The sequence below is a fragment of the Calidris pugnax genome, unplaced genomic scaffold (genome assembly GCF_001431845.1).
Source record: "Calidris pugnax isolate Ruff unplaced genomic scaffold, ASM143184v1 scaffold44, whole genome shotgun sequence".
NCBI classification, from domain to species: Eukaryota; Metazoa; Chordata; class Aves; order Charadriiformes; family Scolopacidae; genus Calidris; species Calidris pugnax.
In genome coordinates, this window is record NW_015094506.1 from 5,363,020 (window position 1) to 5,377,251 (window position 14,232).

Below are 14,232 nucleotides of genomic sequence, written 5' to 3' on the forward strand. Positions count from 1 at the left end.
GGGGGGGGGGGATGTAACCACTCCTCCTTTGCTCCCCAGGTCTCAAGCATCAGACCTGCACGCTCGGGCGCCTTTTCTCCTGCCACCCACCTCCCCATCCCCAAAACGGAGGAGCCTGCCGATCCCACCATGTCGTCGGACCCCAGCGCCCCGCCGGCGGTGCCGCCCCTGCACTCCCCCAAGTCACCGGTGTGGCCCACCTTCCCCTTCCAGCGGGAGGGCAGCCGCATCTGGGAGCGGGGCAACCTCCTGCTGCGGGACCTGCCCAGCCCCCTCCCCACCAAGAGGACCAGAACCTACTCGGCGTAAGTACCCGGCACACAGCGAGCGGGGTTGGCTCTGGCTGAGCTGAGCAGGGGCCGTGGTAACCAGCAGCGCCTGCAAAACCCTTTATGCCCGGTGCACGTCGCCATCGCGGCGCCTGGCATCACCTGGCCAGGGTACTGCAGATGGGTGCCATGCCCTCTCCCCGGGAACGCCGTGTTTCCATAGCAAACCTCTCCCTGTGCTGCCCCCAGAGTGCCACCGGTGAGACATCTCCATCCCTTTTGTGAGACATCTCCATCCCTTTCCTCCCGCAGGACAGCACGCGCCTCCGCCGGCCCCATCTTCAAGGGTGTCTGCAAGCAGTTCTCTCGCTCCCAGGGCCACGGGTTCATCACCCCTGAGAATGGCACAGAGGACATTTTTGTCCACGTGTCTGAGTAAGTCTGGGGGGGTCACACGGTGCCGGGACACCCTGGGGGAGCTGTGCCATCAGCATGGGGCTGGAGACCCGTGGGCTGAGGATGTCTTCGTGGGGTGGGGATGGGGCTCTGTCTGTCCTCTACCCCATCTCACCGGTGGGTTTTCTTCCCCAGGGTGTAGCTGGTGGGTCAGGTGCCTTCCTTGGTGATGGATGGTCGGGGGTGGGGGTCTGGCTTTTGATCCCAGCCCCACCACCTCTCCTCTCCTCTCTTGCAGCATTGAGGGGGAGTACGTCCCAGTGGAGGGGGACGAGGTGACGTACAAGGTCTGCCCCATCCCTCCCAAGAACCAGAAGTTCCAGGCAGTGGAGGTGGTCCTCACCAACCTGGCACCCCACACAAAGCACGAGACGTGGTCTGGCCAGATCATCGGCTCCTAGGCGCCCAGTGGGGGCTGCCGGCCACTTGGCCCCGGGCAGCTCGGCCCCCTGCCTGGCTGCTTGTGGGGGGCTCAGGGGGAGCCATGGCAGCGACGGGATCGGGGCTGCCCCCAAACACGCAGGCGTTTGCGTTCGGTGTCTTTTATAAGGTTACGGTTTCCTTTCTCTGTGTGTGTTTGTAACTGTCTGTCAAGGGGAACAGGGGAAGCAGAGGCCTCCCCTGCCACCCCCACAGCTCCAGGGGCAGCACTGAGCCCCATGTCCCCTTCCTTGCCCCTCAGACCACGGGGAGCAGGGGAACCAGCCCTACCCCCTGGCCCCCTGGCTGCCCCAGGCTGAAGCAAGTGCTAAGAGCTGGAGGGGGCTGTGTGGAGGCTGGGGGTGCTCATTTCGTCCTTCGGAACCCTGCTCTGGCAAGATGACCACCCCACTTGGTCCCGCTGCCGAGGATGAGCAGCGAGGCATGCCATGGGGCTGGGGGAAAACGGGGCAGCGTGGGGCGGCGTATCACTGTGCGGGGAGTGGGTGGCTGAGACCCATCCCCATCACTGGCAGCTCACAGCACCTGCCTGAGCCACGTCCTTCCATCAAAAGATCTCAGGTCAGCAGTGTCACGGGGAGGTAAGTGGCTTATGGAAAGAAAAAAAATTAATTTTAAGGGGTAAATGGCTGCTGGCAGGGTGCTAGGGCGCTCAGCGTTGTGCCCGGGGGGGCTGGGGGTGCACCTCTGTTCTCCCCGCTGGGTCAGTAGCACACTTTTCTTGGCTCGGTGTTGCCATTGTTTTGGGGAGATGGCCACCTTCTCCTCCTCTCCTCCTTGTGCCCCCAGCCCCTTGGGGACCCCCTTTCCCACGCGTGTGTGCATGTATGTGTGTGTGCGTGTGTGTGCGTGTCCGTAGCTTGCCGGGGGGGGCAAGGGGCTGAGGGCTTTGGGTAGCCTTGGCCATGGGGCAAGTGCAGCTGCCTCCTCCCCAGCCCCTCGGTGTAGGCAGGGTCTCATATACAAAGCACAAACTTCATTTTTGGTCTTCTCTGCCATACCCTGGCCAGGTGGGCTCCTGCAGCCCTGGGAGGGACGGGGCAGAGGGCAGTGGGACAGGGACAGCGTGCACTGGCCTGGGTCCGAGCTGACCCCAGGAAAATGGTGCCTGCACCAACGCTCCAGAGATTATCAGCATCTTAAGGGGTTTATTTTGAAGCAGGGCAAGCACCCCCCACCCTGACAGCCAGGTTCCCAGGCACCTACTCGTGGGAGCCCCTGGTGCTGCCAGTCCCCAGCACTGATGCAGAGGGGCATTTTCCACCTTTCTTGCTGCCACTGTTGCGATGGGGACAAGGGTCTGCCATAAGTGGGGAGAGGAGGGGGGCAAGGCTGGTGCCACGTGGGACAGCTGGGGCCCTAGTGGATCTGGTAAGATCACCGCGTGCTGCCCCATCCCAGGCTGGTTTGGGGACTGCCCTGGGACCCCACAGCCCATCTCACTGCCAACCTGAAGCCCAGGTCACCCAGGGGATGCAGCAACGCCGGCTCATGCCCCAGGCATCCCTGGGACACAGAATCAGCTTGGCCAAGGCAAACTTTGATTCTGTTTTTTTTTTCCCCTCTCTGTTTTTTTTGGGAAATAAACTAAAACCCTAGACTTGTTGGTGTTTTTACAACTCCGGTGTAGTTCCCGCCTGTCTGACCGTGTGTCAACCTTTGTAACATTGGCAATAAACCATTAAAAGTGACTTTCCCATGAGCCCTGCCCATCCCGGCTCTTTGTCCTGTGTGCCTGTGTCGCAGTGGGGGGACGCTGGTGGCTCTCCCGGGTTAAGGACCTGCAGCACCCAGGGATTTATCCAGACAGCAGGATGGACTCACCCACCTCCGCACAGCCATGTTCTGGGGGAGGTCTGGAGTGCTCCAGCCTTGTTCTGGGGGAGTGAACCCTTAGCCTGGGATGGGAGGTTGCTGCTGCCCACCAGGAGGGATGACCAGGACCGGGGGTGGTCCCCCACTGCTGCAGGGGTTTCAAACTGCAGCTGCCTGACATCTGGCCACGTTTTGCCCCAGCAGAGCCCAGCAAAAAGCACACGCTGCCTCCAAGTGCTGCATGTGGTACCTTTAATACTCCATTGCTTTTATTTTATTTTTTTTAATATACATATATTTATGTATTTAAATATATTTCTTATTTAACAGTTGGTATCAGCCAGACAGGAGCCGCCCGTCTCGCAGAGATACGGAGCCGTATGGCACGACGGTCCCCAATGCGGGGCCCACCACATCCACTTGTTCATGCACACATGGGGAGAAACCCCCACTCAGAGCACGGGCACCCACTGGGAGAGGAGCATCACGGCAAAGGGGTCCCAGGGACAGGCATGCACTGTCCCCTGGGTGTAGGGCGCTCCCACCCCAGAGCTGTGCCTCATCCCTGCATGCAAAACACAGGGCAGGCAGCCAGGACTCTCGGTGGCTCTGAGACCCTGGGGCTGCCCCAGCTACTTCTGATGCCATCCTTCCACCAGGACAGGGTCTCCCGGCAGGACGTGCCCTCAACTAGATCAAGCTTGGTGTAAGAGAGAGAGGAATGGGGAATGTTCCTGGACTTGATCTTACCCATGCACACGTGAGCTCCTGAGCAGAGAAAGCAATGGCTGATGCCTCCAAGGTCATCCCTGCCTCTGCCCTGCTCGCCCAGCAACTCTCCCCACCCTGAGCAAGGGACATGCTGCCGTCAGGAGCAGCCTTGGACAAAGCCTGCCCTTCCCTTCAAGCATGCAAGGCATCTCAGCCACCATGGTGCCTTCAGGGCCAAGCCCTGCTCTTCACCCACCACCAAGCTCTCTAGAGATCCTGCTGACTTTGAATAGACTTACAGGAAAAATAAACACTCAAACCCACACATAGCCCGATCCACAGTGACACAGAGAAGGAGGAACCACAAAACACACAATTCCTCCATGAAAGTTGCAGAGGAGGGTCAAAACCAGTGGACTGCGAAAAGGGTACCCAGCATCCAGGCTTCCCCAACAGGTCCTCTTCTCCCATGCAGACATTTTCTCTGGGTAGAAAGAGGAAATTGTGCATTTGTTGGGGATTTCCAGATGCTGGGCAGACCGCTGTGCTCATGCAAATGCGATGCATTACAGACCTGATGTGTTGTAGGGTTAAGAGGTGCAGTCAGGTGAAGGAGAGAGCACCCCACCACTGCTGGTCATACAGCACCCCTACTCCTGCTGCCAGGCATTGGTGCCAAGGTCCACTCAGGACTCTGCCCGTGGCAATATGGGAGCCCTGGCCTGGGTCTAAAAGCACCAACGTATCTCACCTGATGAACTTGGCCCTTTGGTTAAGTGGCTGTAGCCAGCTAAGAAACTTCTCTCTGCAGTCCAGCTGCTGGGTGGGAGATGAGGAGCAGCGGCAAGGAAAGCAGGAAGAGAAGAAAAAGGGAAAACAAGACCAAGAGATGGGGCAGAGCCATACCACCAGGGATGTGCTGAGAAAGGCTTCCAGGGAGCAATGTGTTGAGCCTTTGCAGAAACTTCTGGCACCCTCCAGGTCCAGAAACACCAGACATGTGTGACCGGGGGAGTTACAAGCGGGACATCTGCCTGGAGAGGATCCCTGAGCTCCTGCTGAACACAGAGTTGTGACAGCATCACTGCTGTGGTCACACACCCCAGCAGAAAGGCCAGGAATAAAGAGGCAAGTGTGAGAGAGGAGGTCAAGGGCCAAAGGAGAGATGTGATTTTGCAACCCACAAAGACCCAGGAGAAGAGATGAGCGGGAGGATACATGTCAGCTGCACTGGAGAGCTTGCATCCCTAAAGGTGACCATCTAAACCAAACATGTGGGACAAGATGGGGTGGAAAAGCAAGCTTGGAGGCACTGTTGAGTATGTACCTCAGTTGGCACTAGAAACCAGGTCTGGCCTGCGCTGGTCCTCTCTGAAAATGTCTCTGGGAGCATGATGGAAAGCTCAGCACTGGGATGGAAGGGGGTCTTGCTCTGTTATGAATGCCCCGGGTAAGGTTTTGCACTGACACATCCATAATGCCTAATGGACACGTGGGTGGGAAGACTGTTGGGAACCTTCTGCCCTCAATGACTCCACAGGGTGCTCTGCAGACACCAGGCACTTGGGGACCTCCAGCCACACCAGGCAAGGTCTGACCTGACAACTGCAGAATATGGAAAATAAAACCATGATGGCCTTTTTTTTTTTTTTTGTAAGCTAAAAAGAGAATTAGTTTCTTCATGCACCTGAGCAAAGCTCAGAGCAGGAGCAGACTCATTTTAAAACCGTCATTCCCAGGTCACCTGTAGGGACTGACACAGCGTGGCACCGAGGTGAAGGACATGGTGATCCTCTCCATTAGGATGCACAATGCTGCAACACGCAGAGGGGTCACAGCTACCCCTTCCTACCATGGGGTTGGAGCGAACAGCCTTCCTGGCCTCTTGCTTTGGATCAGCTCTGCTGAGAGGGCCTGGGGCTTCACAGCCCCATCCTCATCAGACAAGGTGCAAGGGGGAGAGAAAGGTGAGACACATGTTCCCTCATGCAAAAGTGTTCAGAGAAACAGTGAAAAAGAAGAGAAGAGGGGAGGGTGTACAAGGACGGACACACACACTCTTGTGACTGGCCCTTTCAAATGCTTTCTGACCATGAAAGCATCTGCATTGCCACCCATCATGGACCAAACTGTCCAGAGAGAAGTTTTGCTGGAGATAAGGAAGGTCACAAGCCCCAACCGTAGATGGGGAGTGCCAAAGGGCTGCTCAGCAAAGGCCTCCTCTTGCACACCCACCCACATTCATGTGTTACATCCCAACCAGGTCTGGAAAGTGTTTGGTTTTTTTCAGTCCACCCTGAGCAGATTCCTCAAATGAAGGTGCTTTTCCTGGCAGGGGTAGGGGAGGTGGGGCTGGGGCAGGGCTGTGGGGACCTGGCAGTCAGCACTCGTTTGCCCTCTCTGGAAAGAAGATTTCACGGCATCGCTGGACCGTGTCCTGGGGGGACTGCACGCTGTGTCCCACTGTGCGGGGATCATCATAGATTTCATAATCGTTCCCTCCCTGCAGGGGAATAAAAAAAAAGGGAAAGCGTTAGCTGGGTCGTGCCAGAGCATCCTCATCCATGAATCTATATCTTCCTCTGTCCTGTGAGGATCTGGGGTGGGAGGAAAACAATTCTGAGGTGGTCCTGCTCCCCAGCACAGTTTCCTCATGACATGGCCAGCTTGCCACCATCACAAGCCCACCACAAACGTGCTGCATGAGAGTGTCTCTCCCCCTCGCACAGCTAGAGGTCTGTGTCGGTGTGATGGAGCAGATCCCCACAGGCTTGCCAGGCCAAAGGGGAGAAAGTGGCCACATGTGGGGCAAGTGGGGCGTACTCACAGGGGTTGTCTCATTCCCGAAGAAGTGGATGGTGTCAAATCTCTCATCGTCGAGCACGTTGAGGCAGTAGCGCTTGTCCCAGCCCTCCGGGAAGACATCAAAGCTGATCATGCCACCTGCCATCATCAGAAGGGAGGGAGTCAGGCAATGTTGGTGGGAGCTGGTAGGGTGTCCCCCAACTCCAGGATGGGCAGAAGGGGAGAGGGCTGGATGGGTGTGGGAAGGCACAATCCCCCCCCCAAAAAAAAAACAGAAGCCAGGCACTGGGTTGGCCTTGATGTGCCTCTCCTGTATGTGGCTAGGACAGTGACAGATGCTGTTCCTATAACAACAGGCTGGAGTGACATCAGCATGGCTGGGGTGACATCAGCACAGCTCCCCTGCCTGCAGGCAAGCACGAAAGCAGGAACCATCAGGCTGCAGAGGGGGAGGGATGCTGGGGTGGGAGGTCCCAAGAGATAACTCTGTTGGAGGAGATTTGGTGTTATGCCTTGCGGACAGCATCAGCATGTTCTGTCCCCCAACAGGGGAAAGTGTCCTTGGAGACTGGCACCAAGCTCTCTCCTAGACTCCTGTGCGGGGGTGGATGGCACTTCTAAAACCACTGCTCTGACACTCTTTAACCCTTCAGGGACTGCACAGGCAAAGCAAACCCCATGACAGCTCAGGGATCCCAGCTGGCCACACAGCAGGCCCCGGGCAGGCCCTGCATGCTGGGCAAGGACCAAAGACCTTGCCATGGAGGTACCACGAATGCATCGACATAGTCAGGGCACAACCCTGGCCTGTCACCTCTTGCCAGAAGAGCCAAGTGTGGGTTGCCAACATCTGGAGGGGCACCAAGGCAGATGGGACAAACACAGGGAGCTTTCCCAGAGACCATGCAAATGTGCACAGGGACATCCACAGCCACCGAGGGTTTATGGATGTCCTAGCCATGGCTCTTAGACCAGGCAAAGTTCACCCCAGCTCTGTGCTGCCTTTTGGAGGTGCACAGAGGCAGCACGTTCCCCCTCCTCTCGAACAGACCCGCTGTGTGCACAAGCTGTAAAGCCAGTCCCTTGTCACAGCACTGACACAGGTGAAATGCTCCTCCCAAAACAGAGCCTGTGACTTAGGGTACATGTGCGTTCAGCTCTCACTGGGAGCTGAAGGAATGGGGATTTGAGCTGGGATGTGTCTCTCCCTGCCAGGTCTCTGCTCTTTTTGGTTTCAAGTAGGCTCCCCTGCTCCTCTAGGCAATCTAGCAGGCTCCCAGCAATCCTGGGGTTTCACACTCTCCTTCTTCATAAATCATAACCCCATCTCTCTTAGGAAAGGGTTAAGTAGACAGGTATCTGCAGGGGATGGTCCCTGCTGCCTGACGCTGTCCTCCTCTTCTCCCTGGCTGGTTGAGGTGTCCCCACTGGCTCAGAGGTCCCAAACCAACCCTTCTCAGAGCCTGAGGAGCTGGGGATGGAGCCTGTGTGTCCAGCTTGGGCCAGAGGATTCACTAACAGAGAGGATGTCCCAGGCAGGGCACTGCGATACGGACAGGAGCAAGTGCCCTGCAAGCTCAGGGATGGGGATGCCCCCAGGCTTGCAGCAGGAGCTAAATTTGGCTGCCCTCATTAAAATCCCTCCTGGTTTTGTACCAAAAGCTATTTACTTAAGAAAAACACTGTATTGCACTGCGTTCTGGCCTTTAAACAGAGCTGGGCAGCAAGAGTGGGATCCTGATGCCAGCTGGAGAGGGCAGGAAATCAAAGGAAGAAGAGGTGGTATGGAGGACAGCCAGCACTGTGTCCCTCGCCTTGGCACATCATGGGTCCTGAGGGGGCTGCAGGGAGATCTCCTACCACCTCTAGGCTTGCGTCCTTGTCCTGGTTTGAAGACCACAGCATGGGACAAGGCACGTGGAGCCAGCTTGGTGGAAGAGCCCTGTTTCCGCGTGTCCCTGTTTTTGGATGCTTGACCTGAGACACCCTGCGTTTTCTTTGTGGAGGAGCAGGGGACCAGCAGCTCCCCTTGTCTTCATGCTTTTACACAACAGGCCCAGGCTCTTCATGGCAGCTTCCCAAAGTCAGAGGAGAAAGGCCTGTTGTTCTGCTCTTGTACCCCGTGCCTGTGGGGACATGGCGACGAGGACCTTGTCTTTCTCTGCTGTGACAAATGGTGTGTGTCAGTGCTGTGGGCAGCAGAGGATGCCCCTGGCAGGAGAAGGGGAGGGGAGGCTCTCAGGAGTCAAATGCTTGGAAGACCAGAGGGACAGACTCTCGGTTCTGGTCCACGCTGGGTACAAGAGTGGGGTGTCACATGCCACCTCCCAGCCTTGTCACCCCCTTGCCCTCTGGCTAGACTGCCACAGCACAACTTCTTATCTCACACATACCCAACCCCTCTGCTTCAGCCCTACCACTTACACACCCTCATTTTCTCTCCCTGTGCTGGCCAGACCCCGAAATTGCTCAAGCCTCTCCTTCAGTTCCTTGTCTTCGGTAAGCTGGCTGTAAGAGCCACCCCAAGAAGCAACCCTGCACAAGCCCATGGCACGCAGCTGCAAACTCCTTGCCTCTCAGCAGCTCTTCCTCCAGGAAGAAAGATGCTTCCCTCGTAGCCAACCCTCCCAAGAAAACCTTGGAGCCAAGACACGAATGAGGCTCCTGTCTCATTCCTAGAGAGGAGTGTGTGTGGCTGGAGCTCTGCTGGCCACCCTGCTGATGATGCTTGGGCCAGAACAGACCTCCTGGGCAGAGGTGGCATCCACAGAGCTAAGTGAAATTCAGGCAGGCATAACATCACAGGACAGAAACCTGCCTGTCCAGCTGATTCCCAGGGAAGCAAGCCTGTAGTACTGCTTATTCTCTGCTGTTGCCCAGCCGCAGATGTGAACACGACACGCCTGTGGTGACTCTCCAGGACTAGAAGTTCCTTCTGCTCTTCCTGGGGTCTCCAAGCCAGGATTTCCACTCCCCTTCCCAGCATTTTATGGGAACACAGGATAAAGAAGGGAAGCCCCCTCTACTCACCTCGAGAGAAACGCAGGCCTTTGCCAGCAAACTCCCTCTGCAAGGCTGCCACAAACTTCTCCCGGATCCGCTCTTTCTATGGAGAAGGAAGAAAGGGAAGGAACAAGGGTTTGAATAATTAGATGTTGACAGTCTTCCAGAATCCACCATAAGCTGTCCGCTGGGAAGCTCTAGCTTATCACATTCCCCCTTCCCACCTGCCCCAAGCCCCAGTGTAACACCACTTAGCCAGCTTTCACAAGTCCTGCCCAGGGTCTGTGTAAAAAGCCACCAGCTCAGGGCAGCTCCAGGAGACTCCTGGGAAAACCGGATCCCAGCCTTTCCTTGGCAATGAAATGCAACTGCTTAGTTTTTTTCCAAAAGCCCAGTTCATAACCCAAAGTCTTCAGCTTTGCTTAAAAAATCTTGCAACCGATCCCTCAACCCCAAGAAAGCTCCCCCAGGCAGAAACTACTGTGAGCATGGGCCGAGTGCTTCAGAGATCTGCCCAGCAGATCCCCCATGGCACTACCAGTCTGGAAAGCCCGTTAGTTCCAGTTCTGCTGGGGCTGGGAGAGTGGGAGAGAGAAGACAGCTGCTGGGCCATCTACTGTAAATTGGGAAACACCCTGTTAAATAAGTCCCTTATTCCCTGAGGCTCTCCCACAGCAAAAGGAATCCTGCTGGCCACCCCATTGTGTTGGTCCCCAATGAAGCCAAATTCTTCCTTTCATCTATGTCTCTCCTTGGGTTTTCTGACCCCCTCTGTTTCCACCTTGCTGCACGTGTTGGCCTGCTGCACAGCTCGAAGCTGTGCTTCCTTCTCCTCAGGGGGAGAAGCAGGGGGAGAAAGCAGGTAAGACCTGAGATCTGTGGTGGAATAAAAACCAGCAAAGGGGAGGGCAAGCCCGAGCCTGGCCCTTGTACCTTGTCCAGCTCGGAGAACTCGATTCGCTCCTCTGGCGTGCAGCTCCGTCCGATGGGGGAGATGTTTAGCATCCCATTGCGAAACTCGATGAAGGTTCCTCTGTGGGTGGGCAAGGGCACAAGGTTACTGGGGCAGGGAGTGAAAAACAGACCTTTCCATGGGAATGGCTGCTCGGTGAGGCACACAGTGTCTGCAGGGACACGCAGGAGGAGAGAAGCCATGCCCACTCATGGGTGCTTACACGTCAGAACCTCTAAGGTTGCCCAAGGGCCCTGCTGCAGCAGGCAGAGACCAGGCTTCAACAACTCTGCTTAAGGTCTCCAAGGGCTCATGGTTTCATAAAGAGACCATAAGAGAAGAGGAATAAACAGGCTGGAAGCAACAAGCTTAGGTGAGATGACAGGAAACATTTTCTAGTGTCACAGCTGCAATGACAGCTGTTGCCTGGACTAGACCAAACCACTTGACGAGACTGTGGTGTTTCCACCCTTGGAGGCTTTTAAGAAACACCAGGTGGGTTGTGTGAAGCTGGCAGTGCCTTGGGGCAGTGGGATGGAACAGGTCAGTGTAACTCACCACTGACGTCTGGCAGCAGGCTGGCGAGCAATCTCCTCCTGGGACACAAATCAGGAGGGCCTTTGCATCTCCCATTTAGTCTCCTGCACCTTTGACAGCAACTCTAAGCTTGCATGGACAGAATCCAGTTCCTGCTTGCCACCCTCATCTTCCACTGGGATAACTACTCTGCCACTTCCTCGGTGGGCTGGTTCAAAGCACTAAGCTGGCAGGAAAATACTCCCTTCTTTTCTCCTTGCTACAAATCCAGCCAGTTCTGTTTGTTTATCACCTTGGAATAGCTCACCAAGGGGTCAGACAGGTACCAGCACTGGTCCACAGGAGGGGCAGAAACAACAGGGGATGGCAGCACTGCCAATTTGAAAACAGACTGAAATTCTTGTGGAAACCTAGCTGGAGCAGGGAGATCCCTTCCCTGTCCAGCTGAGGAGCGCTAAGCTCATTAACCCTGTAATGTTCAGCTGAGGAGCCCTAAGCTCATTAACCCTCTGATGTCCCTCCCATCCCTCCTCTGTGATAAAGCGCTTACCGCTCTCAGCCTGGAGGAAAACTTTCCACCTCCTGCCTCACTAATACCGTGAAGAAGATGACAGGGAACAGACAAAGGGACAGCCACTCCTGCAGCCAGGGAGCAGCATCTCTGCAGCACCAAGGGTTTGGTGGTTCCTACCCCAGGCCAAGACCCAGGAGACGTGGGTTAAAGTCCTTGCTTTGCTAGCAATCCCATAAGCCTAAATCCACAGAAGCACTTGCGAGCTGAAACTCCGCCGGGCTGTTGGGCAACCAGGCAGCAATGAGGCAACCAAAGAGCCCCGAGGGTTCTGGGTGTCCCAGCCCGTGCTTCCAGGGGCACATCCCGCTGGCAGTCCTGTCACAAGGAGCCACCCTGGCCCCTTCTCACCAGTCCTCATATTGCCACATGGTGACTCATATCGGGCAACTAAACATGGATCACAGTTTAGCAACTTTTACCAGCCCAATTTTGAGCAGACAGCTCGCCCACTCGGGTCCATCATGCACACACAAGGGGAGAGGCAGGAACAAACCAGCCAGGGCAAGAGCAGGGCAGAGCTGCTGCTTCCAAGAGTCCTGCTGGCTCACACTGGCTTCAAGAATTTGTGAAACCATGGTCTGAGGGGTGGTTTGATGCTGCATCCAGGCTGGTTTAACTGCAGGCTGCCTCTCAAAGAATCATATCATAGAATCATATGGGGTTGGAAGGGACCTCTGGAGATCATCTAGTCCAACCCCCCCACCAGAGCGGGTCTACCTACAGGACATCACACAGGAACTTGTCCCGGCGGGTTTTGAATGTCTCCAGAGAAGGAGATTCCACCACCTCTCTGGGCAGCCTGTTCCAGTGCTCAAAGAGGTCCTCCTGCTCTCCTCTTCCACCTTCATGCCATCTGTTCCCTTTCTCTCTTTTTTGTGATAACAGGGCAAGCCTATTCAATGGAAAATTACCCTTTTCCTTCCTGGCAACGGCCTAGTCTTCCTTCAGAGGAAGGTACCGACCCAACTCACCCTGCAGCTGCTGGATCTCATGGGGGGAAACAGACAGGAAGACACAGCCGGGAGCAGAGCAGGGCCAACCCTGTTACCAGCAACACTGAGTTAGAAACAGCGTGAAACTGTGTGCTCAGGCGCTGGACATCCCATCTTAAGAACCATTGTTCCTCTGTTTGCAAACTCATACAACTAATGATGCCCGATACCCTGGCCAGTAACGAGCTGGTACCATTGTCCTAAATGAGATGCAAGCAATGGCTGTACCCTAATGCAGGCAGTGGCTGTACCCTGCTCCCCAGGGAAGAAAATCTGAGGGGCAAAAGAACAGGCACTATGCTAAAAAACAGCGCAGACTCTCCAGAAAAAAGACCCCCCCCTCCATTATTTGCCTACAGTGATCCTCCACAGGGCCTCTAGATGCTAAGATAAAACCTGGAGCAAGACAAGCTCAGTAGCTCAGCTGTTCTTAAGAGAGCTCTGGAGCCCAGAGCTCCCTAGAAATCAGTGCTATGACTGCCATTTGCATGGGCTTGGGCCATTACCGTTTCTTGGGCAGCTTCAGCAGCGCCATGTAGTTGAGACAGAAGTTGATTAGATCCTGCAGCAGCTCTTCCCCCAAGTGGTCCTGAATGGCCTGCAGGAGGAGAAGGGGGAGTGAGGAAGATGCCTGACCTCCCCTGAAGCCCACCCGAGAACATGACCCAAAGGATCGGGACATTCAGATGTGGTATTTGGGGAAAAGGGAGGAAGCTGCCCATCTGCCCAGGGCCAGGTGCTGCTCCCTATGGCACGTGGGGCATGGGGAAGGAGAGCCATGGCTGCAAGGGGAGCTGGACCTACCTGCTTGGAGACCAGCTGCCCGTTCTTGTATTGCACCGTGCCATTCTCAGCGAAGACGTAGTCAAACTTATCGATGACTGAGGGGGGGAGGAAGCAAAAGAGGGAACATGAGTGCTGTCTGGGAAAAGGGGCCAGAAGGACTGGGCTCAGGACTGAGCGAGCCATCATCCCGGTTCCTTAGTGCCATGCTTTCCCCATCTCCCGTGCTCCGCAAAGGGCCACCAACCATCCTCCCTCCTCACTCTCCACAAAGCAGGGGAGGAGATTATCTTCTGCTCACAGGTGGAGAGCTGACGCAGGCAGGGGGAAACGACCTGACCGAGGTCACGGGCTGAATCAGTGGCAGGACAAAGATAAGGGCTCCAAAATGTCAGGCTTTCAACCACGTGCGCCTTCCTCTGCTCTCTCTCCCCCCTTCCCCGCTGGAAGGGTGCTGGGGTGATGCTGCCACTGGTTATCTAACTCCAGCCCCTCCTGCAGCCCGGACACACAGCGCTGCCGACTCAGCAGCCGGGGATTTCTTGGCCTCCCCCCGCTAAGGAGGCAGAGCCGGGAGCCCAGCCACGCTTGGCATCCATGCCAGAGGAGGGAAACAAGGTGGAGGGGGCTGCCCCCTCGCCCTCCCACTATCTCCTCTACCCCACGTTCCTCTTCAAACATGATGAGGAACCCACCGGAGACCCCACCGTGGAGGCAAAATCTGCAAGGGGCTTTGGGGGGGAGGGCAAAGGGTGGGAGCTGTCAGAGCCCTGATGAAGCTTGTGGGGAGCTGGAGCTGGCTCGGAGCATCCCTGCCCGCTCTCCGCAGAGGAAGAAGGAGCCGTGGGGTTTAGGATGGAGGTGACCCCCCAGGGGAAGGTTTGGGGAAGGGGG

General features: G+C 56.2%; 2 protein-coding genes across 2 annotated transcripts in view; one reads left to right on the forward strand and one right to left on the reverse strand.

Annotated features, from left to right (window-relative positions):
* The window catches only part of CSDC2 (cold shock domain containing C2, RNA binding), a 9,540-nt gene extending 6,672 nt beyond the window's left edge, over nt 1-2,868 (forward strand). The window contains exons 2-4 of the mRNA XM_014964338.1: nt 40-305; nt 582-704; nt 964-2,868. Coding sequence (XP_014819824.1) covers nt 130-305; nt 582-704; nt 964-1,126 — 462 coding nt within the window. The 5' untranslated portion in view covers nt 40-129 and the 3' untranslated portion in view covers nt 1,127-2,868. The remainder of the gene's footprint in view (nt 1-39; nt 306-581; nt 705-963) is intronic.
* A 348-nt stretch (nt 2,869-3,216) lies between these two features.
* PMM1 (phosphomannomutase 1) overlaps nt 3,217-14,232 on the reverse strand; it is an 11,768-nt gene continuing 752 nt past the window's right edge. Inside the window, exons 3-8 of the mRNA XM_014964151.1 lie at nt 13,360-13,436; nt 13,062-13,153; nt 10,434-10,533; nt 9,528-9,603; nt 6,520-6,635; nt 3,217-6,195 (exon numbers count right to left, since the gene is read on the reverse strand). Coding sequence (XP_014819637.1) covers nt 6,073-6,195; nt 6,520-6,635; nt 9,528-9,603; nt 10,434-10,533; nt 13,062-13,153; nt 13,360-13,436 — 584 coding nt within the window. The 3' untranslated portion in view covers nt 3,217-6,072. The remainder of the gene's footprint in view (nt 6,196-6,519; nt 6,636-9,527; nt 9,604-10,433; nt 10,534-13,061; nt 13,154-13,359; nt 13,437-14,232) is intronic.